The sequence below is a fragment of the Triplophysa dalaica genome, chromosome 20 (assembly GCF_015846415.1).
Source record: "Triplophysa dalaica isolate WHDGS20190420 chromosome 20, ASM1584641v1, whole genome shotgun sequence".
Taxonomy (NCBI): domain Eukaryota; kingdom Metazoa; phylum Chordata; class Actinopteri; order Cypriniformes; family Nemacheilidae; genus Triplophysa; species Triplophysa dalaica.
This window is the reverse complement of record NC_079561.1, coordinates 7665523-7692675: the sequence shown is the minus strand read 5'-3', so window position 1 is coordinate 7692675 and position 27153 is coordinate 7665523. Positions and strand designations below refer to the sequence as shown.

At 37.5% G+C, this 27153-nt stretch overlaps 1 protein-coding gene across 2 annotated transcripts in view; it reads right to left on the bottom strand.

The window, feature by feature from the left end:
• LOC130409773 (kelch domain-containing protein 8B-like) overlaps window positions 1-27153 on the bottom strand; it is a 93992-nt gene that overhangs the window by 11845 nt on the left and 54994 nt on the right. For both annotated transcript variants that reach the window (XM_056733964.1, XM_056733962.1), the window contains exons 3-4: window positions 18358-18522; window positions 13486-13710 (exon numbers count right to left, since the gene is read on the bottom strand). In XM_056733964.1, the coding sequence (XP_056589942.1) occupies window positions 13486-13710; window positions 18358-18522 (390 nt within the window). The remainder of the gene's footprint in view (window positions 1-13485; window positions 13711-18357; window positions 18523-27153) is intronic.

Below are 27153 nucleotides of genomic sequence, written 5' to 3'. Positions count from 1 at the left end.
TCAGTTTGTGACATTGTTGAGATCTCTTTTGAAACTCTAAATGAGATATTTGTGACATTTCTGCATCATTTTCTCAGGAGGAATATCTGAGATGCAGGAGACTTAAGCAAAAGTTTCCATTTGGTCTCCTTTTAATCTCACTTATGTCTAAGAGAAATAATTGAGATATTAAAGATATCTCATCTATGATTTTCTTAACTTATGGGATGCCCCAAACAAATGATTCACATTACATTGTATTTTCCATATAAATGATATAGCATTAAAGATGTTCTACCAGTGCCAAGTTTTTCTGGAATGCTTCCAAACAAGTGAAATAAAGGAAGATGGCGGATTTTAAAACACATATTTCCCATGGGGACCTGCACCAACTGCAAATACTAACATTCCCATTCTCAGGTATTACAGACCTCCTCTGGGCAGAGGGCGAACAGAATAACTTGCCTCCACAGACCCATGTAAAACACCCACAATATGCCTCTGATTCACTCGAGTTCAGCCAGATGGGGCGTGTTGCTCGCGGCCATTTGGGTTTGACAGCATGTGGGGACTAGCCAATACTGACATGGAGACCATAATGTACCATAATGACTGCAATAAAACAAAACAAGCAGCAATGGAAGAAGTCAGAGAGAGTTCAGACACACACAAATAGTGTCCGTCTGCTTTGAGCTATGGGGATGGACTGATAAATGACTTCAGTGATCAAACAGCTGGCAAAGGCGTACGCTGCATTAGCTCTCTGAGTCGCCTGCTTTACCAGTCTCATGCCGACAAACATGTGGTCTAAACCGCATCATTATCTCTCTTTCTCCCTCTGTTATTCCCTGCCCTTACACGCCATGGCCACTCAGTATCCGGAAAGCCATCTCTGCTCATGACACCATCTTCCCGTGAGCAAATGTATGCCCTCGACTTCCATAAAACGTTCTGATAAACGCCTGCTTCGCTCACTTACTTGACTTTTTGTGTCCACTTTAATATCCATTTCCTTTTTTGCATTGTAACCTACATCCACCTGCTATCTCATTCAGCCACAGTCATCTCCATGCTCTACACTGTCTTTTATCTCCTCCCATATTTTTTCCTTCTGTCAGCTCCACAGCTTTTACAAACGCAGCCTATTGAAACACACTCTGTAGGCCACCTTGCCTTCAGCCGCCCACCCGGCCCTAACCTCATCCTGACTAATAGTCCTCTTCTTAAAGGGAACACGGTGATGCTCCTCATGTGGATGAGAAATACTGTGAGCGGCTTCACAGATTGTTCAGGACAGAGTCAAGTTACTGCTGAGATCTTTCTAGAGGGAAGATCTTTCGGAGTCTTTGACCACGTTCGTCCCTGTCTCTGAAAATGTGAACGCTATAAAGGGGGAATATCAAGACAATTTAACTTGATCTTGAGCGTTGTACTATAAAAACATTCAGTATTGTACGTTTTAGAGCCCAAGATGTCTCCAATTTACTGAAATGATGAGCAAATTTACAATCCCTGACTAATGCCATCCACAATTAGATGGACTTAAAAATATTTAGTGAGTGAAGCATTTATATATACTAGTTATTATTATTAGTTATTTATTATTATTATTATTATTAGTAATAGCCATTCAATTATTATTTTATTAGTAATTTAATTATTATTATAAGTAGTAGTAGCAATGATGTAATTATCATTTTATAAGCTATTTAACTATGTATTATTATTAGTAGCAGTAGTAGTTGTAGTAGTAGTAGTAGTAGTATTTATTTTGTAATTTAAATTTATTAGGGATGCACCGATAATATTTTTTTAAGACCGAGTTAAAGTACAGATACCGATTCCTTTACCTTTTCAAACACACTGAGACTAATGAAAATAGCTTCATTGTTAAAAACAACACCACCTTAAACACATTTTAAACACATAAATAATTTTATTTATTTTCACAAACTTTCAAAGCAAACTTCACAACAAATTTCTGTCAGTTATGTCACATAAGGTATCATTCTTTAGTATCGGTACATTTTTACGAGTACAAGTACGAGTACATGAGTTTAGTATCGGGCCCAATAACGGTCTCTTTATCGATGCATCCCTAATATTAATGATTATTTTATATTATTTATGATTATTATTATTATTGTGCAATTATTAGTTATAATAATATTATTTATATATTGAAACACAAATATTTAAAACACTGCTTCCTGACAGCAGTCAAAATCAGACATTCATGTATTTATTTGTCTTCTCTGATAATGAATCTCTGTCGTGTATGCACATTCCCTCTAACAAACTTTACGTAAGCAATGATAAAAAAATATGATAAATACAATGTTGTGAATTTTATGATAAAAATAAAGAGCAAGCGAAGTATCAAAGATAAAGGTAATGGCTCTCTCTCTCTTTTCTCTGCCATCCCCCACAAACAGTAAGGGAAAGCATGCTGGTGGTTAATGAAGAGTAGTGACCTCTGTGTGACCAGTCAAACTGTTTTTTAGAAGAGAGAAAGCCATTCAGCATCTCTCTAGGTTCAGGCCAGCTCATTGTGACAGACTCGAGCACAGTACAAAGAGAAAGGAGAGACACGCACAAAGATGGAGGGCTGGAAGAAAGGCGCAGGTACAATCTCCACCTCCCGCTGCCCCTTCTGAAATTGGGTGATAAATTGGTTGAAATCGGCAATGATTCAACGCTGACAGGGGTTTAAGTGTTAGTCGCTTTTTCTTGACATGTATAATGTGTGGCGAGGGGAGAATGGATGCGAGAGGTCATGGGTAATAACAACACAGAGACACACACTTGAATCTCACGGTTTATTTAGCACATGTGCACTGTGATGATAGATTCTCTATGTACATGGTTTCGTCTGTGGAAATTCGTTGTGTGTTACATGGCTGGCAGATATTAAACTGTATGTTTTAAAAGTAAAACCATAGTAAGTAAATAGTTAAATTACCTTTATGAAAAAACTTAAAAGCAAATAACATATTTTGTAAAACAGATTCTTAAATTCTAAGCATTACAATAATGAGCTTTTGAGTTTGAACAATGTGCCTGGTTTAGTTTGATAAAGAGAACTTTAGGACAAAACGAAATTGGTGAGTGTTAAATCATGATTACGTTTTGCGCTTGTCAGCCTCTTGTTTTCTGTTTGTTGAGAATGAGAACAAATAAGCGGTGCAGGATGTTTTCTCGAGCTCTAAATCAGCTGGATAAAATGCAACAGAATATACAGTGATGGAGCCACAAGTTACACAGTTTATGATGCTTATGTCAGATGCAACACGATGCAAATGCCAAAGATGTAGAAAATCTAGAACATAATTTTTAATTTACAGCGGCCGAATTATGAAAGAGCTCATTCTAGAGTGTTATATCATAGCAAAGTCCAAAAACGCTCTGCACTTTCTCTTTGAACTGTTGCTCAGGATTACCTGTCTCTGTTTGCCAGCGGTCTGTCTCTATGTCTGTCTGTCGACCTGTCGCTTACTATTGAACCAGACACGCACACAGCTGCGCTTCTCTCTGCAGCTAAAGAGCAGAAGGCGTTGAGTGATTGACAGTTCTGTAGACTCAGAACAACGACCCAGCTGGAGATGAGAAGCTGTGTTTATTTAAAGCTCATGAATCAATCATCACCCCTCTCTCTATTACACGCGCACATGGCCACACGCAAACACTCATCTAATTCCGAAAAACATACACAATACTGTGAGGCTATATATAGATATCTATATACCTTTATTGTATTTTTAACACCTAAAGAGTTTTCCACTGACGGACACAAAAAATGCCGGATTAAGGTGGCATGTGTTTCTGAACAATGTCATCCTGAATCACAAATGCACATTTTTAGGAGCACAGGTGCTTATCATTCTGGGATTGATTAGAGCAGATCAATGGGTTAATCAACAAGCGCCGATCACTATATCGGTCAGTGTTTATATATCATCTCCATATATCAAACAGTGTGCTGCAGAGCCAAGAGCAGAGTCTGTATATTTCTTTCCAGGCAACGCCGGCGGTCCAGAAGACCCTTGGAGACGAGAGTTGAAATAAGGAAAGGAGACAGAATGTGTAGACAATATGCGTGAAAATGAAAACTAATATTTACTATGCAAGCAGCAGTCTCTATTGAGAAGGTATAAAAGAAGGCCTGATGCTTATAAAAATTTCATATAAAAATAATGGTGATAAAACAAAAGCGTTGGGTCCCAAATGAGGTACTTCACGATACACTGTGTACTCTACTATACACAGAAAGAGTATATTTTATGTATGTGAAATATACATTGATATATACGCTAAAATAAATATGAAAAGTTTCAAGAGGTTTCTCAGATAAGGGTAAATGACGTCAAACACATAACAAAACGCAATGAAAATCATTTTGTACATTGTAGTTTTGATGTCAGTGTGACCCGCTTTGCCCAGCATGACCTCAGCCATTGTCAAACTGAAGAGTAGGTGAACGTTGCTTGCTTTAAATCTATATGTGAACAAAACAGCGACTGTTGAGTTCATGATAGTCCAACAATTCACACTTCATTTATTCAGTTAAATGAGTGCATTATCCGGGTACTTGAAGTGCACAGAGAATGTAATGGATACAATGGGAATTTCATTGGATTTAATGGAAACTATAATGGTGTCTACTGGTATTTGATGTATTCTGTTTGTGGCATATCTGGCGCATGGGAACCAATAGAACACAATTAAATCCTGTTGAATAATGGACAAAAAACACAGAAAGTAAATACAGAAAGAAATTATGTAATGGTTTTGATTGAAAAATCGAACGGTTCATAGTGGTATTGTAATGAAAACCATTAGAATGCCTGTAATGGTTTCTCTTTTTCGAGAACTAACAGTTCCGTCAACACAAAATTGTGCTTCTAATGTTAAAATAGTAACAAGATTCATTTTGATAAAATACTTCTATAAAGTGACAAAACAGTAAAAAAATCCAGTTCCCAAAATATGTGGTTACCTTTATAACCAGGAAGTTTTCATTATATCCTTTTTGCATTGATGGTGCACACAAACCCTTTTTGTTGTGAATAAGGATGAGGACTCCAGCATTGATACAAACAGACTCATTTCATGTACAAAATCCCTGAGAATACAAGCTGACAACAGCAGGGTTCTCATCTAATGAGTGAGCAAACACTGCCGGTTTGTCACACGCACTGCGGTAATGAGCCTGTGTCCTCAGATCAGTTTTGAGTACAGTATGTACTACACACCGTCCATTACACATTACAGCATGTAAATCTAAATCTCCCTGTCTTATCAAAGAGGCATCTGTATGCTAACACTTTCATTAAAGTAGCCATATTGTACTTAAAACCATAATCCTGTGGGCAGCACTCCAAACGTATTGTGTGGAAGCACTCAAGGTCTGTTGCTGATACTGTTTCTTTCTTTTGGCCAAGACCAAACTTTTCTTAACCTGATTTCACCGCTAAAAAAATGTTAGAAACCATCACAAAAATTCTAATGGTTTCCATTAGAATACCATTAAAACCCAATATTTTTCTTTATTGTAGTGTGTTTTGGGCATCATTCTAGTAGGAATTAACATCCCACCAATAGATTCCATAACATTCCAGTAGACACCATTACGGTTTCCATTAAAATCAATACCTTTAAACCTTTAAACAAAACCGGTTCTTTAATGGTTTCAATTGTTTTTTTCCATAGGGATGTTAGTCAGTGTAGTGTAGTTTTTCTTGACCTCTTCCCATTTACTTTTTTTTGGCTGCTGTGACAGAAAAAGCTCTCTTCAGACACGAAAAAGCAGTTGTATAAATGTTTTTTTAACTTCCCTATCCAGCAAAAACTGCATTACATTCAGATAAATTTACACATACAAAAATGACGAAAACGTTTTCATATAAAGTTAGACTGCAATGATCAGGGAGTAATAACAGAAACAGTCACTCGTTTCTAATGCTGGCTTCCTTGATGCAGAACATATTTTACTCATATTTCATGCTAGTTTGGCATTTAAGAGTAGCCGAATCTATCCTTCATATATTAACACAACTGTGACATTTATGAACAACTTACATTCATACATTTATTGTTGAAATGGAATTGTACGTGATCGTTTATATTTCCGTATTTCGTCTTACTGGACCAAAAATATGTGCACGTGCACACAAAACAACATGCACATGCATAAAGGTTATGGTGACCGTTAAGAAACCATCTAAGAATAGAAATGGAGTTATTTTATGCTGGCTATATCAAAGAAAAACTGAAAGGCTTTCATTTGACACAGTGGATCTTCTCTCCTCCATTTCCACAGTCAAACTATGAATGTCAAAGAGATGAGCTCCATTACAGCACCCACACAGCATTACGGCATCATATTTAGAAAAGTTGGAAAGGATGTGACTATGTTGTCCGGTAATATCATAGAGCAATAGTAGCAATGGTAAACCCAGAGTCAGTCGCTGATGGGACACACAGAGATCTATAAATCAATTACTGGCCCTCCATGTGCTTTGCTTTCTTTTCCTGGCAGTATGATTTACTACATTTTTCGCTTAATTTGGAAATATTGGAAGGGTACTTCTGCCAATCATTGTGCATTTTCTGCTTTCATTTGTCATCTTAGAAACAATCTTGCCCATTTCCTATGGCAGCCCCGGGTGAATACTATCACATTCTGTTTGACCTTGTGCTTTTGTTATATTATAAAACTTATAGTACCCGAACTACAGAACCATGTGTTTCTGTTCCTTCTTAAGCATCCTAATAGTCTCCAGCTGTCTCTTGTAAGCCCGTTAAAGTTCTTGTATTTACAGGATAATTTTTCTTTTGTTCTGTGTCAGATCAGCCTTCTGTAATGCAGGTAGCCTTAGTTCCTTGTTTCATTGCCTTTTATACCAGTTTCATGCGTTCGTGTATAAACTGCATTCGCATCTACACTCTCGATCTCTGAGATACAAATGTATACGCAAAAGTGCTTTCTCTTCAGCATGAGTGCATGCTTTAGCAAAAACTCTCATATGCAAATATGCATATGCATATTTATGTATAACTGCAGCCGAGAGCTACGGTACATGGAGCGCCACGTATAAGCCTCTCAAAATAATGTATACTGAAAATTCATACCAAGCTTTTATGCATCAATTGAATTGCATTTGTGTAAGTGTTAAGCCACCCTGAGCATTAGTTATACAACTTATACAAAAAACTGTTTCTATAGTAATAGTTCTCAAACAATCAATTTACAGTCATGTTCTTCCAAACCTCAATGAGGCTTTGAAATTACATATATATTTTGGTGAATAAATAATGGTTCATTACGATCTTTGGGTAGACGATTCCTCTAATACATGTGTCAACAGAGCGCAGTATAGTGTGTTAAAGTTTTGTCATAATAGTATGATGTTGTGAAGACAGAAACAAGAAACCACTAAAACATCAGAAAAAAATGAAGAAGCATAATAAACGTAACACATAAGAAAAAGAGTGCCGAAAAAGAAAGAGACATGAAAGCATGCATACTGACAGTGCAAGAACAAAAGAAAACTGATTGTGACAGAAAAGGAATGACTGTAAAAAAGCGTGCAAAAAAAGCAGTTGGAGAAAGGTGTTTGATTATGCTTTATCATGAGCGAATGTCCCAAATGTCAGAGGCTTTGTCCCACAGTCTCTCATCTCTGACAGACTTTGAGAAAGAGAGAGAGAGAGAGAGAGAGAGAGAGAGAGAGAGAGATAGAGAGAGCAGAGAGAGTCGTCTCTGACAGACTTTGAGAAAGAGAGAGTGAGAGAGAGAGAGAGAGAGATAGAGAGAGAGAGAGAGAGAGAGAGAAAGAGAGAAAAAGACAGAGAGAGAGTCATCTCTGACAGACTTTGAGAGAAAGGGAGAGAGAGAGAGAGAGAGAGAGAGAGAGATAGTTATTTTTATTCTATCTTATTTTTATCTTAATCTGTATTTTTGCATGTTTATATTTAATCTTGTGCTTTGGCAATGTAATTTTTTTTATCATGCCACTAAAGCTCCTTTAAATCTTGAATCTTGAGAGAGAGAGAGAGAGAGAGAGAGAGAGAGAGAGAGAGATAGATAGAGAGAGAGAGAGAGAGAAAGAGAGAGAAAGAGAGAAAAAGACAGAGAGAGAGTCATCTCTGACAGACTTTGAGAGAAAGGGAGAGAGAGAGATAGTTATTTTTATTCTATCTTATTTTTATCTTAATCTGTATTTTTGCATGTTTATATTTAATCTTGTGCTTTGGCAATGTAATTTTTTTTATCATGCCAATAAAGCTCCTTTAAATCTTGAATCTTGAGAGAGAGAGAGAGAGAGAGAGAGAGAGAGAGAGAGAGAAAGAGAGAAAGAGAGAGAGAGAGGTCTGGTTATAAATGCTGGCAGATGGATGCTGGATGGAGAACAAAGAACAAGCAGAAGTTCTGTACAGCTAATACTCAATAGAGCACTTTCATTTTAATCCACTTCAAAACTATCCTTGACTGATTTGACATATAAACATTTGTCTGTAATTGTTAAACTAAGGGCAGCCAACTGTTTGATATGATATGACATATGAATAATTTAAATGAACTGCAATATAGCCTTTATCAATATTTGCACTGAACGCCTCTAAATGTAATTCAAAGACATTAGATCAATGAAGCACTGAAAACATAATGAAAGGTGGCTTTGGATGTCAATATGCTGTATATTTATTTGTCGAAGATCAGAAAATGTAATATATTTAGAATAAATCACACCAATCCAACATGTGAAGTTGACAGTCCTAACATTCATAAGCATGATGTATTATAGTACTGGTCTAAATGTAATTGATTTATTGTCACACAAATATCTAAAGACCATTTTAAGGGAAAATGTCATGAAGAAACCTCAAAGCTCAGCAAAACTAAGTCAATTACAAAGAGTTGGTTTGATAAAAACTCATAATGCAGCATGACAAACCTTTATATACATGCACTAACTGTCCTAATATTAAAATATTCTGCATGTATCCTAGTTCATTGGATTCCAGATTAAAAGATGCCAGTCAAATCATGTCTGTAAGTAGCCTATATGGTTAATGTTTGACTGTCCAAAGCTGTGAGTAGATGTGTACAGTCCTGAAAAGTGTATAATGTCTGTCCTTTATTGAGTCACAATCGCCTGGAGCTAAAACAGTGCCAAGCTGTGGGGATCGACTTCTATCCTCAAAGAGACTTATGGGATTGAAGATGACTTTGAGGAGATTTGTAAAGCATATGGAAGAGGAGAGAGCAAATTGTAAAGACATGTTCAGTAAATAAAGCATTTTCTCTTTTGCGGCTAACGATGATGAAATCTGAAATCAGTCAATAAAGGATCGAGGGAACTTTTACAGGCATAGTTCACACCAAAATGAACATTTTGTCATAATTTTCTAAACGTCAGTTTATTATTATCTGACTGACTTTAGAATAAAGGAAGGGTACATTGAAAACTGCTCTCTTTCGTACAATACATGTTGGCTGTGTAGGGATCAAACGGATACTCTACCCAAGAAATTTTATTCTATCATTATTTACTCAAGTTGTTCCAAACTTGTATACATTTTTTTGATTTTCTATGTGACCTATGCACTACATTTTGTGTACTAAATTTAAGTTTTTATTTTCTGAAAGTAATTTTCTTGAACATTTTGAACAGTGGTCCTAATTTAATTTGTAATGTATGGAAAAACAGCAACTTGGGCATCAAAAAAATATATAATAATAATAATAACACTGCAAATTCTTTTTGCAGTGCAAATCTTAAATCAATATACATCTTCTCAAAATTATACATCTATTAATTATGAATTGAAGTCCCAGTGAACCAGAAGTTGCGATTGTTTACACTTCGGTATTTTGACACATTTCCAAGAGAAATTTAATTTCTAATCAGAAAAATTCTGAGCGTGGCTTTCGTCTTTCTCTGCAATTTGATTGAATGTATAAAAACAGCCGTAGCATTTTGAAATGGAACTGGCAGCAGATTTACAGTTGAAGGGGAGGAGTTTACTATATTGTGTGTAGACAACTGTGTGCATTTTTCATTTTCTAAAATAAATTATATTATAAAAAAATATTACCTTAAATTTACCTTATAATTAAAACAAAAAAAGACTTGGATTTGGAAATGTGCAGGTGAAAAAGAGTTAATAGTAGCAAACCTACTGTATCTGACTGGTAAATATTTCATTGTACTGTCACATAAACCTATAATGACCCCTGAACTGTTTATTCACCATTGTCGCAGGCAAGCAGTATTCTACAGTTGCATTAGCTTCATGTCTCATACTGCAGGTAAATTCTTCTCATCTTGTTTTTCTTTAGAAACAGATCATTGGACATTACACATGAACCTTTATATAGGGGCATCTTTGCGCCGAATTACACAGCCATCACAGCTATAATTCTCAATCTGTAATGCAGAAGCTTTGTCTGTTTTAAAAGACTAATCCAGGGCTACTCATAAATACAAACAATCGCGTGTGATCCTGCATGTGTTGAATACGGAGATTAGAGAGCAGTCATGTGTAATTGAGGAAACAGCCCGTAAACGTGGGCTGGTAATTACAACGGGCTGCTTTCTCCTCGGCCTCTGCAGTAATAGGTAAAGTGATAATGGAATTAGTGATTGCCACTTACACAAGAAGGGTTCATGTTGGCCTCCATTACCCGTACACACATGCATCCACACACGCTTACAACACACAGACCCACACTTGACTTTGTTCAGTGTGAATGGACTGTGCTGGAGAGAGGTGCAATCTGTATTTACAGAATCCACAAACCGGGACTAGCCAAATAATGTGTTTAAATATTCAGGAACCTTTTGATTGATTTTTCACATATTATTATTTTCCACTGGTCCCTTCGGCTCTGTATAATGAACGGAAAAGATGTGTAGGAAACATTTAATATATATGCAGGCTGGCAAATGGCTTTAACTGTCACCGTACCGTATGCGGGACACCTAAGTTTGCATCAATATTGTGCATGTAATTTCTAATCGAATCAGGACAAACTATATATAATTGAAAAGGTCTAAGACTCTAGAATACAGATTTATTTTGTGTTTTTTCAAATAATTTATGTAGGAAGAGTTATTGTTTCTTTTTATGAAGAGTTTGCTTAGATGTCCTTTCACTTGTCACCATCACATATTCGGGACACCCACGTTTGCATCCATATTTTTATGAAAATTCAGATCTAATCATGACAAACTATATATCGTTGGAAAGGTCTGTGAGTCTTAAATACATTTTTCAACAGTGTTTTATAAAATAAAGTTTGTAGGAAGTGTAATTTATTCAAACAAAAGTTTGTATCAAAAATAAATACATCCTGCGGAACACCTACATTTACTTCAATACTTTGGATGTAAATTCTTATCTTATCATGACAAACACTATATCGTTGGAAAAGACTAAGACTCTAGAATACACATTTGATCAAAGTTTCGAAGAACAATCTATTTAGGAAGAGAAATTGATACATACATGATAGTTGATTCATAAATTTGTGCGCATCAAAAGTAGAGTTTCATAGAATTTTTTTGTTTTTATATAGTTTCTGTGCTTTTGTATTCTTTCATTGTGTCTGTTAATTGTAAAAATAATAAACAAAAAGCATCTCAATGTCTGTTATAGCCTATGGGCCCCCTAGTTGATTTTGGTGGTAGGGCTGTTAAAAAACTCGAAGACCCCTCAAAATTTGGTGTATCATGACCAAACTTAATACAACACTTGGTGACCCTTGGGACTTTGACTTATGAAATTAGCAATAAACATAACAAAATCCCTTTAAATTTTTTTTCCAATAATCTGCTAATTTTCTTCTTTCAACTGAGACCAAAAGTAGGTCTGTTATCCAAAGATTTCATGTGTGACAGCCATTTTGGTTCCAACAGTGCGTTTTTATGTGTAGGCTCAAAAGGGCTCTGACAGTAAAGGTACAAGTGAAAGTGACACTCACATAAGAAAAAAGATGAGACTTCATACTGCGTTTAAGTCTGCCCAAGAGAACACACACATACTGTATAGCTGGCAAACAGAAAGAGAGGAAAGTGACAGAAGACGAAAAAGCTAACAACACGAATCTCCGTGATAAGAGCCTGGAGCCTTTTGCTATTTATGTGGAGATGAGAGAATGCTCTTTTTATTGTTAGAGCAATTAAAAGCTACTTGACTTCTACTCTTGGGACCAGAAAAAAATTGCTCAAACAAAGGAGAATTACAGTTTAATTGAATGCCAAGCGGATTGGAGAGCAAGAGGAAAACCAACACAGATGAACACAGACAGTGGAACGTAAAGTCTAAGACCACTAGAGAAAATGCTTCTATTTTGCATTTTTCTAATTTTGTTCATTACAAAATAAACAGTATTTGCAGCATGACAATTTGACTGAAACATAAATAGCAAAATAAAGAAGCAAGAAATTTGCTTTCGATTAGTGAGATAAAATAGTGAATTTTATTATATTTATAAATTTTACTTCTTTGTTGTTATTTTAATTACATTTCAATGTTTTTTTAAATCTCATTGTATGTTGCGCCAGTTTGAATTTGGACCCAAGTGTTTTAAAATGAGATAAATGAATTTGTTTTTCCTATGTGTTGTAGATCCTGTTTAAATGTGTCTTCAGGATTAATGTACTTTTATGTCTACAGCAGAGCCTGAACACAAAATTTCACGTCTCATAAACTCTGGATTGACCAGTCGATCTTAAAGCGGATTTCTGAATTCTGTGCAGACTCGCATCTACTATTATTCCTGTGCTCCACAGGAGGTAAATAAAATAGCTATGTTGAGTACCCATAACATAAACAACATATATTTTACAAGACTGACATATCTTACTGTTGTCAATTATGAGTAAATGTTAAACTCCTTCCTATAATGCAGCAGTGAAATGCCCTGCAGACCTGTATGTACAGTGAACACAACAACACATCAATCTTTCTCACGCCTGTCAGAGGGCGAGGATGAAGAGATTAAAGCGAAGCTGTCAAGAGAGAGCACATTTTGCTTTCAACCAGACCATAAACTGAGAGACAGAGAAAGAGAGACATTTATTTCACGTAAAGACGTTCAGCACCTATTATCCTTATTCATTATTGAAATATGTCCAAATATTGTCAAAAAATGAGATGACACAATAAGGGAAAGGCGACGATTGGCAGTCATCAAAAGTTTGAGAACCACTGACATTAGCAAACTAACTTAGCTAAAAACTAAAAAAAAATAGTTTAATGTGTGAGAACTATTATTTCACAAAGAATGAAAATGTCAGCTAAATAAAATTGGCATTGTACAATATACAAACATATTTTCACAGCACTATTACCCGTTGCATGTATTACTCAAACTGATTAAATGTATTTATCTTGACATTCCAACACTTTCATTTCTTTTGCGTATCATTCTGTCAATAAAGCTTAGTTTTGGTTTAGGAAAAATGACAGAGATATTTGCAAGCGAAGTTTGCTCACCCTGTTCACAATCGAATTCTTCCACAGTGGAAACGAAGTGAGGTCTGGAGTAAAAGTTGTGAGGTCCAGGCTGCTGAAGTCCCCCCAGGCTGAAGAAGGCCCCGTCGGTAGCGGCGCAAGAGCAGAAAGCTCTGCGGCTGGGGATGCACGGGTACCGCGTCCAGCTCTTCATCTCCAGGTCGAAGGACTCGAATGCCGTCACTGGCAGCTTTCCCTGTCGCCCACCTGTTAGAGGTCAAGAAAGTGAGAAGAGGGTATGAGGCATCTCAGGAAAGACTGAGATGGAGTGAGAGGGTGGGTGTGTGTATCTCTGAGATAGGATTCAGTCGGTATGTCACGTCTGTCCCTGCTGGGAGACAGTGTGTGTGCGATTACAACATGTCACGGCTCACTGACGACGCATTGGTCTCTTCAGACAGGCTGACAGCCGTTCCATTCTTGGGTCAATGACACACACGCAACCCACACGTTTACATTGGAACGTATACTGTATGCATACAGTATAACAGCACGCATACACTATTATCTACGTGCATATCCAAACATACATTTCCACATTTTAGGACGCCACTTAAAGAGACCCCACAAATAATAATTCCATCATTATCATGGTGTTCAAACCTGCATATTACTTTTTTTGTTAAACACAAAAGATGATATTTAGAGAAATGTCTCTGTGGTTTTGTGTCCATACAATGAATGTCAATGGGGTCCAATGTTGTTTGGTCATGCGTATATGTTTACATAAGCCCAGAAACCAACAAATGCTGTCACGTTTCCATACCCGCCTGAAATATTTTCACATTCTCTCTTGCCGCCTCTATGAATTCACAATGTGACTGATCTCCTCCCAGCTTTGGCATTACTGAAGGACCTCTGGGACATAAGAACAGAGAGCCAGAAAAAACACACACAGGAGACAACAAAAGAAAGAGAATATAAACCTGTCTGGGGAACAATGTGGGAAAGAATGAGAGAAAAAGTGGACGGAAGGAAAAGCGTTCATAATTAAGAAGTGTGCCAATGAGGTTACCGCAGCCCATTTAAAGTGAGCTTGTTCGTTTGACCTTTCCTGGACTCCACCAATTACCTTCCTTCAACTCTCGCAGCTTCTTGCTGTCAATCACTAAAGCCTCCGTGGTCAAAATTATGAAAAATTAGTTGAGGGGAACAGGGCATATACACGAGTGAATTCAAAGCAGACGTGTGTAGAGAGGAGATACTGAGATGAGTGATGGCACATGCCCACATGCTATAATGTGGCTGCTATGGGCTCAGAAAAGACAGATTTCATAACAGACAGGCGGTGTTTAGTCAAACTTATGCACACAAACACATTAAATATGTACGCATAATCAAACAACATTGGACCTCATTGACTTTCATTGTATGGACACAACTACAGAAACATTTCTCTAAACATCCTCAGTCATTTACAGGTTTGTACACCATAATTAATGACAGAACTTTTATTTGTGGGTGAACTATCTCTTTAAGTGGCCACCTACAATGAGGAAATGTTGTTTCTACAGTAGCCCTAAACGGACAAACTGCAATAAAGTTTTAATAAATCTCCATCAGCAAAGAAGCAAAAACATGCAATATCTTAGTTCATAGTCAGCCACGGTAGTAATGTTTATAGCTAACAATAAAAGAAGCACTTTCATGTTTACGCCAATAGGAAAATCAAATGCAACAAGCTGAGATTTAGATCAGGCTCTTGAGGGGAGAGGAACATTTTATTTCATTTAATGAAAACAACACTCTTAGAGAATGTTTATTTTGGTTCACTTTTTGATTGAGGTCACATATACCTCATGTCTGCACCAGGGGTAACAGTATTAGCACGCACAGTAGGGATCTTATTTTGGGGAGACAGCATGGTGCATCTGGGTGATTTGTGATCGAGCGTCTGGGCTGGATGATAGACCTTGCGGGGCGCATCCCAAACAGAGTCTGAGGTAAATGAGCGTCTCGTGATAAGGACTCATTCTTCATACGTGGCGCTAATGTGATTCCGGTGCGGCTCTATTTGTGGCCTGACAGCACCCACCGACAAATAACAAAATTACGTTTCTTAACTCCAACCGCTGTCGCCAGGTGAAAGATCCTCCCGAGAGTCCCACCAAACTTTAAGTCTCATGCCTAAAGCATGAAAAGCAACACAAAGGCGAGTAGCCCTTTGAGTTATATTGACGGAGAGAGAAAGAGAGCGTGAGAGAGAAAGATGAAGACTTTTTTGGAGAGATATAAGCCAAAGCATGGATTGCATAAGAAGAAGATGTGCATGAATTATTCTCTATGATGTCAAATGCACGAGTGTGAGTTTAACTGTTGAGACAAAATTGTAACGTGCAGGAGAAGTCCTGAGGGGAAATCTTAGCATCATAACACTTTTTTCACTGTTCACCACATTGTGTTTCACTTTCTGATAATTTATTTAACGTCTGCTGAACGTTGTATGGAAGTCTGGGCTGTTCATCATGACACATCTTTGGTCAACACCACTCATTTCTATTTTGCTTGAGAGGAATACTTATGTAGGTATGTGTGTTTATTTAGATATAAAACACTTCTTATACTTTACATTGTTTAATATTAAAATAATTTTGGTTATAGCTTTATCAAAAAACAATACAAGTCTCAGCTATGTCATCATTTAGATAGCCAAGACCACATATGTGTGTAAATGGTTTGGTAGAAGGGTGTTTAAATGACTTTTCAAAGAAAATGAGGGCATATGATCTTTCTCTCCAACATGAACAAGACAAATCTGCCAAAACATGACCTCATACAGACTACTCCACATGCTCATAAACCCATGAGCCAAACCCATACTTTGATTACTCACACATATATCTCAGAAACACTCACATACTAACATACTGTAAAGTCTGATTCCCAATTCTTCAAAAACAGTATTTGAGAACGTCTTTTCTGTTGACACAGTTCTGTTATGTTTTAGTTCTGGTTTTCGTGTCTGTTCATTCCTTCTAGTTCGCTTTGTTTGCCATCTGTATTTAAACCCAGTGTTATCCTCAGTTCTTTGTAGGTTATTGTTTATGGTTATGTGTGCTTGTGTTTCTGTATCGTTGTTCTCCTGGATTTGTCATTAAATACCTGTTTGGATGTTACTCCTTTTCATGAGCGTTACTATACACGGCTACACGTTACATCCATTTTTTATTTTCTGCAAATAAATGCAGTATTGAAACAATATTTTTATTTACATTTGTATATTTTTATATATTTTATTCCTTTAAAATTTGGGAGCAAAGCTGGTAGTAGTTCACAGAATGAAACAAAAATATAAATTTTACCGAAACATATAACTAAATATTAAATTCAGAATAATTGAAAATAATTTTAAAAAGGAATCTTTATTATTTTTCTGTCCCTGTATGTGTTGTGGTTGGTTTGCTTTATAACCAGATCCTCCCAGATGTGAGAGATGAAACTGAACCAGCAGACACTTTTATGCATTTGTTGCAATTCAATCAATATTGATCCAGTTTTGATATTATTATGGATCAATGTGTACTTTGTGTGACCCAGAAAAAGGTTCTTGCTATGAAATTGTTTTCATAGCTAACTGATGGAGTGGTCAGTTGTTTCTTAAACTTTTGAAATACGTTAAAAAGCAATCAAATGAATATAGATTGTTAGCTAAAATAATGTAGTTTGTTTTCATGCTACAGTTTCAATAACGGTTGCAAGATTGGTCATTCTAAGTAGTTTGTGTCATTGCTGAGATCTCTTCTGAACTCCACCTACTGAGAAATGACTCCACAGCTCTTATCAGTCACAGTAAAATTATCATGTGTTATTACCGCATCTGCTACTCCTTGAGAATATTGTGACACAGTCTGAAACACGAAATAAGATACATTATAATTATTGGCTAGTCTTGTACACCATCTGCCAAATGCCTCCAGAGAGAAGACCACTTCTCCACGTGTACACGTGCATCACGCCGCTCAACCCCTGTCTCTGGAACATTTAGCCTTAAAATGAATGACTGAAAGTGTGAAATCACATTAAAACTCAAGCTGAAAAATTTGAACCTTGAAATTAAGCTTTAGAATCATGAATCATGATCGTCGACTCACAAAAGATCAGATTTGCTTGCTTCTATTAAAGATGACAAGAGGATAGCATTCTCAAATCAGGCTGACATAACACGGATCTTATAGTCTTTGCTATCTTCAGAACATGCTGTCATTCACTAGATCCCCTCAGCTGATGATAAAGTGGGACGGCTGGTAAGTGTATTTGGCATGCCCTCCTGTGGAGGGAGCTTCAATCTATGTGTCACTCTCAAGCTCGGAGGACCCGCCCCTTGACCGGGGAGAGGGCCCCAGTTCCGGAGGGGGCCCGAACCCGAGGCTGGGTTGGAAAAAGGAGTAAAGGAGAGGAGTCGGGGTGGAGGAGGGATGTTGAGAGATAATCGAGAGACTGAAGGTATGACTGCTTTGGTATTTATAGTGCTGGCAACTGTGACTGAAAGCCAGCCGGATATGTGATTGTAGCGACCCGGGTAAATTATCTGCACGTGCTCCTCCCGGACTTTGCTAATAAAGCATAATTTTGAGGAAAGGATGGACATACCAAATAAGGATCCAACCGACACCAACAAACAGCTTCAGATCAGAGTGAATTAACATAAGATCAAGATTTATTTCTAGGTTAAACTTTTCAAATAGAAAAGAGGTCTGAGACTTTAAGACCCACGGTATACTTAGAAGAATATATGATTACAAATTTTGAATGGAATATATTTGTTCCTCAACAGGATTAAGCAGATTTATAAAATGAATACTAGACAGGCTTTTTTCTTTCCTCTAATTAGAAAAAGAGAACAAATGGGCTTACCAAGAACATAGATCTTGTTATCACGCAGGAACGAGAAAGCTCCATAGCGGGGAGTGGGCATGGAGGTGAGATTCAACCACTGGTCCTTTCCCGGCTCGTACAGTCTTATGTAGGCCTGAGGGGTTGTGTCTGCCCCCATCCCGCCTAAGGCATACACTTTACCATCTGAGAGAGAGAGAGAGAGAGAGAGAGAGAGAGAGAGATAATTAGTTAATTTAGATAATAAATGAGCTTCCATTTCTCCAATTTCTTTTTTAAAGAAACTTATAACTGCAAAAACAGAAAGCACACAAGACAGAGGAGTGGAAGTGACACACAAGCGATCTGATTAAAGAATATTTTGTTGGTGAGCAGGAGTGGAGAATCTCCAGAGACCTGCTCTTTTTTTCCTGAGCTCTAGCTATTTTAAAGTCTGCTTAAATTCCAGCCCTAAACTTGAACTGCACATTTGTTCTGTTTCCCAGTGGGAACTGAACATTAAATATGAATTTGTTCCCATAACTGCCCCAAACTTTGTGAACTTTTCCAAAAACTTGCTCGGTATAAAATATAAAGCAATTCTTCCAAATGCTGCAATTCCTGAAACTTCAAAGAACAAAATCAAAGTATACATTTTTTAAATTAAAATATTCAATGTTGCATTTAACCACAGTCAGAAAAAAAATGTTTACATTTTTTATTAAAAAAATGTACTGAATCACTGTTAGTGTTAATGTTGGTTTGGTCAAGTAGCTTTCACATAGTTTTCCAGAATGAAATAGTTTTTCCCATAATACCATCATTGACTGGTGAAGTGTTTCGTGCTCACATGGTTTAACTACAATAGCTCAGGTTTCAGTGATAAACGATCACATTGGTTGTGTCCTCTCCACTTTCCCTCATTTATCTGAATATAAATTGTCTGTTTAATTTATGACTTCACATTGTTTATAATGTACACCCCAAATGAGAATTTTGTCTATGCTGAATTTAGGTTGAAATTACATCAAGATGGATGATGATGGAATTATACTGAGCACGTTGCTAACAACGCTAAGGTCGTGGGTTCAACTCCCAGGAAACACATGAATGAATTCAGGTAAACTGATTTGGATTAACTGGGTATTAACTGCCAAAGAATAAATGTAAATGTATGATTTGACACCGCGAAAACACTTGTAATATGGCACATACAGTAGTCCCATAGTGTATTGCCTATCACCAGTCCCCTGGCAAATGAAAATGTATGATTTGAAACCACATCAAAATCCTGAAACAATCCACAGATCTTGTAATGACACCACATCAGAGGCATGTCACAGCCACTACTGCTCTGAGAACCAGAATCAGCTGTCATGCATGCATTTTACGGTCACATCCCAAGGGCAGGACAAAATCTGTTGCAGTGACATGTAAATTGTTACATGTTCTGTGTGTAAAAATACACCGTGCGGTTTTAATTTCAGGGTTTAGGGTTAGGGTGTGAGGATTTTCAGCAAAACATAGTTTTTTCTCTGTGTTTACTTGAGAAAAGGCTTAGCATTTATTCTGTTTCTTTTGATAAACAAGCCTTCCTTTCTTCCTATTTTGTTATCAACAAATATATACTGTATATTTGCATTATATTATATCACAGTATATTCATATAACACCAGAGACATTATATTAAACACCCACACAAATGCATGTACAGTGTAAACACTGCTGATAGTTTAGTAAAGGCTTAACTTCACATTGACCTTCATGAAGTTCACATGGGAAATCCTGAAATGCAGCACAGCAGTGAAATTATAATGTGAAGACAGAGAGAAATGCCGCCTCAGCACAGAGAATAACTTTACTGCTGCTTAGCCAACTGCAAAGAGAGAGAGTGAGAGAGAGAGAGAGAGAGAGAGAGAGAGATGAGTAATGTACATCCAATGACAGGAGAAGAAAGCATGCCTGATGCTAATGGCAGTCAGGACTTTTTCCAGAAGTGTCAAGGTGACAAAATGTCACCATTGCATTAGCTCTTAGCTCATGCGAGAGCATGTAAGAAATGAAAGCGGAATAATAAACGCAAAAAAATCTAGTGACAAACAGAAATAGATTAGGATGTCATCGATGCAAAGGGATTTTAAACCAACAAAAAACACAAATCACAACAGGACAGTCCCCATAATCAGTTTTAACAGTCCCCATATGGAGTTCTCAAGCCTGTCAGCATGGATGTATTTCTGTTATCCCAAACAACATGATGGGTTCAACACAAGCCAAGCTCATTCGACAGATGCTGTCTTTTAAACAGCGTTCTTAACACATGCCACGGTGTATCTCAGTCTTTGAATCTCTTTCATTCTGTCTCAGCTTGATTGCAGTAGCTGCTGACTCAGACATCTGCAGAACGTGGAAACAGCAACCTGTGATGTAGTTAAGTGCGGAACAAATGAGCAGATGAAGAGAGAAAGAGATACACATGGGGGCGGTAAACTAGGTGGCAGCACAGAGCTTAAGATGGAGAGGCCGTGAAATCACCGCACGACTGCCAACAACTCATCTGAAGCACCGTGTTACTGAATCACAGACCTCATCCACTTTACAAGCTCTCTTCATTTTGCTCACATCTAGAAGCACCTACGATGGAAATGCCATTGGCAATCCATCAGGTTTCATAGGGCTTTTTTCTACTGTTATTGTGCAACTCTTTCATGTTTTCGGATATTACAAACACAGCAACAGGGAAAATAAAAGAAATTTCCTCAGCAAGAATTTTACAAATCTGCTCTAAGCATTGAGACTCAATTTGTCTGATAACTATTTGTTAGTTCATCTATATGAAACGTGCCACAATAATCTCTACATTTTCACCAGTATTGGTCCTCGGGAGTCAAGTCCTCACATGATTCCTTTCTTATCGTGTGAGGCTCCATAATTCTTCAATACTGTCACAATACTGAAAAAAACATAATCACAACCTTCATGGTGATGCTTTTACATCAAAAAACTGGTAATATGAGAAAAGTGCATGCTGTGTTATTTAAGGGGGCGAAACCTTTCATTTTAGAAGGATAACCAGACTCACATCTGTTCCCAAGGGCAGACATCTTTCATTTCCAAGATCACTACAAATACCTCTCTGTCTGAATAACATCACACCTGAATCCCCCACATAAAACATATGATTTTTGTGAAAGAAAGACTGTCTGACAAACTTTTATGAATGTAACAGGATCATGTATTTTCCCAGGAATTGCTCATTTTGGAGACAGCCATAGAAGAAATCTCTATCTAATCACTGTCAGTAAATAGGCACTCCACAGAAGTGATTCATATTGGCTTGTTAGTTTCTGTTACAACAGGTGGCGCTTTCATGGCTGCAGTTTAAACCCATATGGAGATTATTGAAAACTCTTACGGTCCAAGTACAACGGTCAAATTAGCTATCGTTTTAGGGTAATGAAGATTATTTCATCATTCACTTACCCACATGTCTACCAAACCAGTATGACTTTCTTTCTTCTGCAGAACACAAAAGAAGATATTTTAAAGAATGTTGGAAACCAAACAACATTGAACCCTTTTGACTTCCATCATATGGACACAAAACCACTGAGACATTTCTCAAAATATCTTTTGTGTTTCACATTAGGGATGGTGTGCTAATTCATGTTCCAGTACTAAAAATCACACCAAGGCTTCAATGATTAGACTCTATAATACAATACCATTGCACTAGAGTTGGCCATTGGGATTTTAAAGTCCGGGTATGAGAATTCTGAGAATTGTTTCCAAACAGATTATAGATGTTAGAAATGTATTGCTGAAACACATTACAAAGACTCAGAAGGGTGAAGTCATGAATTGTGAAGGGAAACAGTTAAAAAATGTTCACCAATTGTCTGTTCAGGATTTTGTGGGTGGGGCTAAATTGAGTGATTAATGCCATGGATGCCCGAGCATGCATGCCCCCTCCCCTATCACTAGAGCGCCTAGCATCAGTTGTCTGCTCAGTCACGAGCTCAGGGTTATAAGCTCTCACGCACACGCTTTCAGGCTCTCACTCAGCCCAACTAAACAAATCTCACGCCAAATAACAAGCAAACGGTAAAGCATACGCGGACGGATGGAGGAGAACAACGCGAACGGCAGGAGCTTCAGTGAATGACGTCTAATTAACAAATTACGAGACGAGAACGAGCAGTTAATCCACCCGGCTGGTTCGCTATCAGCAATCTCAGCATCTCTCTTATCAGCTCAAGAGAACCACTACAAATAGACAAAGCTGTCTTACCTGCATTCTCTATACAGTCTTCAGGCATCCCTCCACCACCCCGGCTCCTCACCTTGAGACTGTTATCTCCCACAGGACAACATGGGAGCGATCTGGGTTCGGGCTAATACCGGGCCCGGAGCCATCTCACCGGACTGTGGAAGAGTACTCCAAGTTTGGAAGAAACTGCCGGGCTCGGAGCCCTCTCCCCGGACAACATGCCAAATACGCATACCTTTTAACCTCCATTATTATCTGGTTTGACGAACTTGTGAATTATCGATTGATGAATATCGCACGTGTTTGAATTCAAATCCTCCCATAAAACATATTCACATGATTCACATATAGCCTACTGGGCTGGGGATTCAACGTTGGTTGAGCGAAGCAAGTGGGTGTGGCTTCAGTGCCAACAGCGGAAACTCCCCCAGCGTTTGAGTGGAGAGTCCTGCTTATTGTTTCAAGATTTTGATGATTCTTTTATTCACTTGGATGTTTTTTCTCCATTCAAATTAGGCTGGGTGGTAAATAACACATTTTTCTGTTGTGTGACAAACTCAGAACACATATTTTATTGTCACTTTGCTCGGACTCAGGATGGAGACAGTGCAGCTGTAGGTATGGGCTTTGCTTTCCCTTGAAAGGGGAAATAGAGAACATTCTCTTGCAGACACAGTTTTGGACTGAAAGTTACACTTTATGATCTCCACAGAGCTCTGGGACATCACATTCATTCCTAATGTGCTTTTAGAGGGGACGCAGCACTGGTGCTTAACAACAATGGCTCCCACACCTCAAATTTTCAGTCTTTTAAAAGACAAAAAATCTTCCTAAAATAGTAAATGAAAGACCTTAAAGAAAACTGAACAAGTATTTTTGTACAAATCAAACCCTCCAAATATTGTCTTGATGTCATACCACCTTCAAATCAGAATATCCAAGAAGCCCCCATTTCACACAACAGCCACCAACAAAGAGACAGTAAGCAGGAGGGTGATAAAGTGAGAGGTCTTTCAGGACTTGTTGGAATATGAAAAAATATGCAATGCTGGGGTGTGACAGCAGAAAGCCACAGTCAAAGATCATGACCGACAATCTTCACTTTCAATGATTCGATGATTTGTGCAGTTCAATTTGATGCAAATCATTTGCTGCTGTGTAGTTATATGTAAATTATGTGTCATTATCATGTGTACACTATGCACATTGTGTACATTTGCTGCTGTGTAGTTACATGTAAATTATGTAACATTTGTTATATTATGGTCGAACACAGCAATGTTTACTGTGTAAATGTGTACAAGAAATGTCTACAGCAAAGTACTGTAATTCTTTGATACTTGTAATCTGTCGTACTGCCATGTTGTCGGAACTGCACCCAAGTTTTTCACCTACTGTTGCACCTGTGTATATGGTTGAGTGACAATTAAGGAATATGATTTTGATTAAAACAAACAAAACAAGAAATATTGACACCAAAACATAGAACAGCAGCAAAAAAACTGCTACAGCTCAGTGGTAAGCGCATTGCGTTAACAATGCAAGGTTGTGGGTTCGATCCCATTTTGGATTGCAAATACCTATGTAAAATGTATAGGATAAAGCAATGCAAGTTGCTTTGGATAAAAGCGTCTGCCAAATGCCTAAATGTAAATGTAAACGTTCTCATTAATAATGTCAACCACTCACACTTAACCACTCATGAAGAACAAAACACCCTGAACCTCCAGAAGCAGAATTTGCCACCTATTCTTTAAAATTATTTTTTAATAGCTCAGAGAGTATACAGCCTCTTGCCAGAATAGCACTTAGTCGTTTCAAGTACTTGACAACTTTACAGTCTTTCACACTGAAAGATGTTATTATATAGCTGCTTTATTAAAAGTACAAGAAGCAAGACTACCAGCAAAGTACAATTCTCAAAAAATATTGATCATGTGGATAATGACTGCATTGTTAAACTAGTTCAATGGTTTGTATAGTTATACATTTTAAATAGGATCTCGATATACAGAGTGACAGATCTACTGTATCACTGAGTGTGACACGTTGAACACTTAGCATATGATTTAATGTCACGTTATGTTTCATGCTAAATATCGGAACCGTAGATTGGTCAAACTGTAGATCTTCGAATGATGCATTTAACAGCTTTAAGCGCCCACTTGTTTTAACATCAGTATTTTGAGGTCTATTCTTATGTGATGTATAAATGCCATGTTAATGGTACATAAAGTTCACCCAAAAATAAACAATTCGCAGAAGCCAAAAGAATATGTTAATGTATTTGAAAGATAATTCTTCAAAATATATTTTTTGTGTTCTGCACAAGAAGTCTTACAGGTTTGAAATGCCACAAGGGTGAGTAAATAATTACAGAATTTTTATTTCTTTTTGTAGTTTCCCTTCAACAGCATTGTTGCCAAATATTCGGGCTATGATGCGAGGATGCTACTGTACATAAGGCTCCTTCTCACCATTTAAATAAGAAAACAACTCAACAGTATCGGGATTTGCAATCATGGGTCTATACGAATCCCCTCCACTCAAACCTCCATCCACCAACTGTTTTCTTAAATCAATCACTCAATCAAAAGCTCAGCCCAACCGTCTTAAATCCATCCATTCTGACCCTCTGCAAGCAGTCTTTCACCCCCTGCAGACTGTGCTGCCCAATCACACACAGTCACTTCTAATTAAAGCTCTGCGTTCTGATCTCTGTTCATCACCCTGGGAGACCCCATAGCAACCAAACACGCACTCAGAGACCATTAGGAAGTAGTCCTTACAAAAGAAAAACATCAACTGTCCTCGAAAACGCACATGCATGCTTAGATTAAACCAAAGCACATAACTGAAGAAACTTAAGAACTGATCATGCATGAGCTTACAAATATATTGTACAAACACAGTGTTGTCCACAACTGTATATGTGCACAGCCACACACAGCTGTTTTAAATCTACCCATATGACAGAGAGACCCTTACTGAAACAACAACTGCTGCATTTCCTCCTCCATCATTTTCATGACTTTAAGCAGGTAATACAGACCCTGTTTGGAACAGAATTGCTTACTTAACAGAATACTGTTCAGCAAAATCTTTATTCACACTGTAGTCACATGACATTATTATTTTGTTTCCTTGCTGGAAAAAAAACAATAGAATCGCAATAGAAACCCTCATAGAAATTCTAATGGATTCCATAAGAATATCCTTATGAACCATTAGCTTTTCAACAACAACATTTACAAAATTCCCTTCTGTAGGGTATTTGGGACATTTTGGACCGGAATACTTCACCCAAAAATTAAAATGATGTCATCATTTACTCACCTTCGAGTTGTTCCAAGTCTGTATAAATGTCTTTGTTCTGATGAACACAGAGAAAGATATTTGGAAGAATGCTTAAAACCAAACAGATGTTGCCCCCCATTGACTCCCATAGTAAGTAAATTTACTTTATCATTTTTTTTTATTCTGTTTAACACAAAAGAAGACATTATGAAGAATTTAGGACAGCAAACAGATCTGGGGCACTTTTGATTACAGTTGTACTTTTTTCCTACTACGGTTGTCAATGGCGGGTAAAATCTATATGGTTATAAGCGTTGTTCCAAATATCTTTCTCTGTGTTCATCTGAAAAAAGACATTTACACAGATGTGGAACATCTCGAAGGTTAGTAAGTGATGACAGAATTTTCATTTTTGGGTGAACTATCCTTTTAATGATGTCCTTTTGGTTCCCATCTGCCAGATATCATCCCACCAACTCAATACATCACAGTATGTATACCACAATAGACACCATTATAGTTTCCACTGAAAACAATACAATTGTGTTTGGGGCAGGATTCTTTTTTTTTTAGCAGGGTTATGAGCGGTATCTAGTTGTTCCCAACAAGGCTGTTGGTGTTTTTAACCTTTTTAACTCTTTTATCGGTGAGTTTTGATAGGTAGACAGACAAACAGATAGACAGATACCATTGCAAATATGTGACGGTACGCTGTGGATGACAGCTTGAACCGTCAAACAGTAAATATGATAAAAATAAAATGTTGTTTTTTTTGCAGTCTGATTAAAATCATTCCCCCAAAAAAACTATTACAGCTGTTAATACTATAATTGTATCACATGGAAGGTCAAGTCATTGCATTGTGAACAGAATGTTTTTTTTTACAGTTCGCACAACACCTACTGCAGGAATGGTAAGAATGTTCTGTGAAGCCATGGTCACCACATCTCTTTCTGACTGAAAAAAACTGGAAAACCTTAGTATATCCATCTAAAAGTGAAAACTTTGCCTCAAGCAATAGCAAACGGTCATGCCTGTTGCTCATCTTTACCCTCATGATCAAAGCGCTCTTCAAAATATCCCAGTGTAGTCACCACTGCAGAGGAGAAACAAGAACACATCATCAGGCCAGATATGTGATGTTGGTGTTTTGCTCCAGGGGTCAAGATTTGGCTGGTTAGCATTTTCCCAATCATCTCTCTGCTGGGAGATGCCATAACCACACCATCTGGATCTCCATATTGCTAGATTGAGGACCATTCCAACTGTGT